This window comes from Sinocyclocheilus grahami, unplaced genomic scaffold (assembly GCF_001515645.1).
Source record: "Sinocyclocheilus grahami isolate Dianchi unplaced genomic scaffold, SAMN03320097.WGS_v1.1 scaffold384.1, whole genome shotgun sequence".
NCBI classification, from domain to species: Eukaryota; Metazoa; Chordata; class Actinopteri; order Cypriniformes; family Cyprinidae; genus Sinocyclocheilus; species Sinocyclocheilus grahami.
Genome location: NW_015505563.1, coordinates 909,285 through 914,698, shown reverse-complemented (window position 1 = coordinate 914,698; position 5,414 = coordinate 909,285). Strand labels below are relative to the sequence as shown.

Here is a 5,414-nt window from a genome sequence, read left to right as displayed (position 1 = left end):
CGTCATTGGCGATGACGTAATGGTGTCAAGTCTATCGCGGGCTTAACACATTCAAATATAAAGTCAGTAATCATAACATCAGTCAATTAAAACATCATTATAATCTGATGTTTTCTTACAGAAACCATGTCAGTTTCGGTTGAAAACATTTTAAGTTCAAGTGTTAGCATTATAAACACTGAATTAATACCAACATATGAAATTAAATTAATGACACAAAAATTAAGAATGTTGGACAATAAATATATAACAGGAGTATAACAGCTTGACAGTAAAACAAATAGAAGGGAACAAGTAATTTTAACACATATATGAACAGGACATTCTTATCTTAACCAAACTATACATTATAGGGAAACATAATACTGCTCTACGTAATGTTTGTTTAACAGAGGAATCTGTGGAACACGTTATGATGATATGTACAGCATATGAAAGAGAATGGATCGACTTAAAGGGGTCCTATTATGCTTTTTCACTGTTTCAACTTTAGTTAGTCTGTAATGTTGCTGTTTGAACATAAAAAACTCCAACGAACGACTCGTTTGGACAACACATATTTTCCGGGATTTGTGATATCACAAATATCGACGAATGGGACGAGACCTGGTTGAGCTGCACTAGAGAAGGCAACGAGTGTTATCACTATGTCGGGGACACGCTAGCTTTCCCAAGGCAGACGAACTTAGAGTGGTTACAATCATCCGGGTTTAAATCACGCTCAAATTGATTTAATTTTGACGCAATATTTACACTGAAGCTCACAGGCGGCTATGGTAAGGGGCATGACATTTCCTGACCAGGCGCCGAGTGCTGCCAATCACAACACACACTGGCCCAGCTAACCAATCACAACACACACTGGCCCAGCTAACCAATCACAACACACACTGGCCCAGCTAACCAATCACAACACACACTGGCCCAGCTAACCAATCACAACACACACTGGCCCAGCTAACCAATCACAGCCGTTCATGCCAGACTGGGGAGAGAGGTGTTGTAATAATGTAAAATATTTGAAAAATAATGTGTTTTTCGAACAACTTAGTATGAGAGCCTGTTCTAGTACACCCCCAAAACAAAATCAAGACTTTGTAAAAGAGCATAATGGACCCCTTTAAAGATGAGTTACAATCCTTAGGAATTAAATAATTTTCATTAAGTAGTATTCTGAATGATGGTCCAAATGCACGAAAACAAATAAGTGCAATCATGAGATTTCTTAAGAATTGTGCAATAATGAACAGAATATAAGATTTAGGTAAGAAACGGTACATGCTCTTCACACTCCATCACAGTAGGTCGCGGTATGCACCTATGAAGTTGGTTCGCAAGCCGAAAAAAACAAAAGAAGAAGACCCCCACCCGTATTTGTCCAAACGTATCAAATCAAGATTGGTAAAAGAGTTTCTGATCAAGTAGGAGTTTACACTACAGAGATGGTAGCAATATAATTAACTATCAGGTGACTGGAGGATACTCGGCCAATGAATGCAGTGATATGTTCAGATTCATTCTCTGCATTATCAAGTCTTATCAGTGGAAGATCTTCAAGACAAGACATTTGGTATGCAATTCTTTTATGTATAGTGTGAATAAGATAGGAATTAAGATAGGTTTCCTGTGGGTTCCAGCACACGTGGGAGTGCATGGAAATGAGGTTGTGGATCATTTAGCAAAACAGGCACTGAAATGATCACATATAGAAATTATTATACCACTAAGCAAAGAAGACGTTAAGGCTAAAATTAGAACAGCAATAAAAATGAGATGGCAAGAAGTTTGGAATAAGGAGGAAGACATATTCCAAATCAAGTTGGGGTTGAAAGAGTTAATTTTGGTAATAGAAGAGAAGATATAATTATTACCAGACTTCGCATTGGCCATACTGCTTTAAATTCTTCTGTATATAAAATGAATAAGCATGCGTCTGGGAACTGTAGTCTGTGTGGATTACCAGAAACCGTAGAGCATGCACTATTACGTTGTTCTGCTTATGATAATGAAAGAGCATTTCTGTTGGAAGAATTAAAAGAAATAGGGATGGAAAATATTACACTTACAACTTTGTTGAATAATGGCTTGAATCATTATAAAATATGTAATGCTTTAATGACATTCTTTAAAAAAAAAAAAAAAAAGTAGATCTGTTTAACAGGATTTAGAAGGGTTTAATTTTTTATTATATATGTATATATATATATATGTATCCATCAATGGTCCACACTCCAGCCCAGTAGGCGGCGGGAATGCACTTATCGTTTGTTTGCCAACCGCCATAAAACTCCAAAAGAAGAACTCCAAACATGGGTGTTGAATCATTTAATTTGTCAAGCCTTTTGAAAGAGCATGCAGAACAAGGTAAAATATATGGTGCTATTGTTAAATACATTAAAGAAATAGGATTAATCAGGAGAATTTAGGAATTTTTTTGTTGTGTTTATATATATATGTGTGTGTGTGTGTATATATATATATATATATGTTGTGAAGAAGATAGGAATTAAGGTTTCCTGTGGGTTCCAGCACACGTGGGAGTGCATGGAAATGAGGTTGTGGATCATTTAGCAAAACAGGCACTGAAATGATCACATATAGAAATTATTATACCACTAAGCAAAGAAGACGTTAAGGCTAAAATTAGAACAGCAATAAAAATGAGATGGCAAGAAGTTTGGAATAAGGAGGAAGACATATTCCAAATCAAGTTGGGGTTGAAAGAGTTAATTTTGGTAATAGAAGAGAAGATATAATTATTACCAGACTTCGCATTGGCCATACTGCTTTAAATTCTTCTGTATATAAAATGAATAAGCATGCGTCTGGGAACTGTAGTCTGTGTGGATTACCAGAAACCGTAGAGCATGCACTATTACGTTGTTCTGCTTATGATAATGAAAGAGCATTTCTGTTGGAAGAATTAAAAGAAATAGGGATGGAAAATATTACACTTACAACTTTGTTGAATAATGGCTTGAATCATTATAAAATATGTAATGCTTTAATGACATTCTTTAAAAAAAAAAAAAAAAAGTAGATCTGTTTAACAGGATTTAGAAGGGTTTAATTTTTTATTATATATGTATATATATATATATGTATCCATCAATGGTCCACACTCCAGCCCAGTAGGCGGCGGGAATGCACTTATCGTTTGTTTGCCAACCGCCATAAAACTCCAAAAGAAGAACTCCGTTGGATGCCACCCGCCATAAAACGAAGAAGAAGAAGAAGAAGAAGAAGAAGAAGAAGCACCACACCCTGTACGCTCACTTTTGTTTTCGCTTTACCTCGAAATGTTTGAATGTATGATGTATTGCATTTATTGAATATGTCAAATTTACAAATACGGTATTTGATGCTAAGACTACATACATGAATGTTTTCGGGATATTGAAGAAGCGCCTTCAGTCTACCAGCCAGCGAGAGCGTCATAAGATGTCGTCATCAGAAACTAGCAACAAAATGGTGGAAAGACTGAACATGAAAGCGAGTCTTTTGAGCATATTTGGTAAGGTGATGGTCAGTACACGATTGTGTTCTGATCGAGACGATCACCTGGTCATATTTGAAACAATTAACAACAATAATTACAAAACATTGCGAATGCCCAGAGTAGCTCTCTCTCTGGTACAACGTTGTGTAACTTATTTTTATCTTCGCAGGTATTTGTTCTTTTCTTACATATGGAAATACATGCGGTCCAAGTGAATATAAATCTGCTGATGAAGAATGTTGTCCAATGTGTAATGTGGGTAGGTTAACTAACCAGTAATGTAAAGTACAAACAATGAGAAACAATGCTGCGTATAGTGTGCAATATACAAAATACTACTAAATCACCTATAACATTTTATACATACTAAACTCTTTAAATACAATCATAACCAAAGTAATTCAAAATTCATATACACCATTTGTGTGTAATTACCTTTGGGTGCAGATCTGCACTCTTTCCAGATAATGTTACCTAATACCCTCTCGTCTCCTCTTCAGTAGCCTGTACCTCCCGCTACACCCTCTGTACATCTCAGAACTTACATTTTATATCTCTCGGGTAAAACATCATCACTTGATGTTTGTGACAAGGAGGGGCACTATGGTATAGCCTTCTATTGGTCCAGGGAGATGGACTCATAAACTTTTAGTCCAGGAAATCCTTGAATTGCTTGGTCACCTTAGTGTTGTGTGTTAATATTTATTTTTTTGCAGGGTCAGTGGTGTACCGTCACTGCACTGGTGATTTCAGTACCACATGTATACCCTGCGCTCCAGGAACATTCATGAGTCAACCCAATGGTCTTGATAAATGCTTCTCATGCAAACACTGTGCTGAAAGTATGGTTTTATTTTTATTTTTTATCTTCAAAATTTGTAATTTTACATTATTGTCTATGTAAACGTGTTGCTATATGTGCTCTTAGGTCAAGGCCTTTACATCCAGAGTAAATGCACTACCGCTTAGGAAATACATCAACTTTGCGCTGTGGATCACCGGATCGGCTTTCACCGTGGACGAAGCTGATTCCAGCCCGGGGTCGTCACGTGGTTGCTGCAAGCCCTCCGGCCGCTCCTTCGTCGAATCCTCCGGCCGCGCCGTTCTCAAGCCTGCCGCCTCTGCTCACTCTAGCCCTCCGGCCGTTCCTCAATCTAGCCCCCAGCCTCTGCACACTCTAGGCCGCCGTGTGTGACGCTGTGTTTCGTTGTGAAAGCGAAACTACTTTGTTTGGCTTTCCAAAAGTGGACACGACTAGAAATCAGTGGTTAAGTTATATTTACAACACTGTTCCAGAACACTTCAACCCAAATATTCAGATGTGTGCAGCACATTTTATGGAGGACTGTTTACTGATCCTGGTAGAGTAGACTACAATGCCGGCTGTTCGGACTCACAGATTGTAAGTAAGATTTTTTTATATATTTATGAGTTTTTATGTTTTATTTGTAAAAATCAATGCGTTTCAGAAAGGCGGGGCATAGAGGAGAAACAATAATGTACAGTATGTGGAAAATGTGTTTTTTGAACCTTAAACCGCATAAACACATTTCATTACACCAAATACACAAAATAATGTTCTTTTTAGCAACATCATATGACCCCTTTAAGCTAAAATCTTGCCTCCTCACTTCCTCATTGAGAAATTATTCAGTTAACATTCGTAGTCCAAAAATTGTATACGTTGCATAAACAAGCACATCAGTCAAAACGAATACAATACAAGTAAACACGTTATCTCGATGTGGGCAGGTGCCAAATCCTGCTGGAAAACGAAATCAGCATCTTCAAAAAGCTGGTCGGCAGAAAATTTCTTGGTAAACGGGTGCGGTGACGTTAGTTTTCAAAAAACACAATGAACCAACCCCAGCAGATGACATTGCACCCCAAATCGTCACAGACTGTGGAAACTTAA

At 37.5% G+C, this 5,414-nt stretch overlaps 1 protein-coding gene across 1 annotated transcript in view; it reads left to right on the top strand.

The window, feature by feature from the left end:
• Positions 1-3,230: 3,230 nt before the first annotated feature.
• The window catches only part of LOC107550003 (tumor necrosis factor receptor superfamily member 14-like), a 17,303-nt gene continuing 15,119 nt past the window's right edge, over positions 3,231-5,414 (top strand). The window contains exons 1-3 of the mRNA XM_016231217.1: positions 3,231-3,514; positions 3,669-3,758; positions 4,216-4,341. Of these exons, the coding sequence (XP_016086703.1) occupies positions 3,379-3,514; positions 3,669-3,758; positions 4,216-4,341 (352 nt within the window). The 5' untranslated portion in view covers positions 3,231-3,378. The remainder of the gene's footprint in view (positions 3,515-3,668; positions 3,759-4,215; positions 4,342-5,414) is intronic.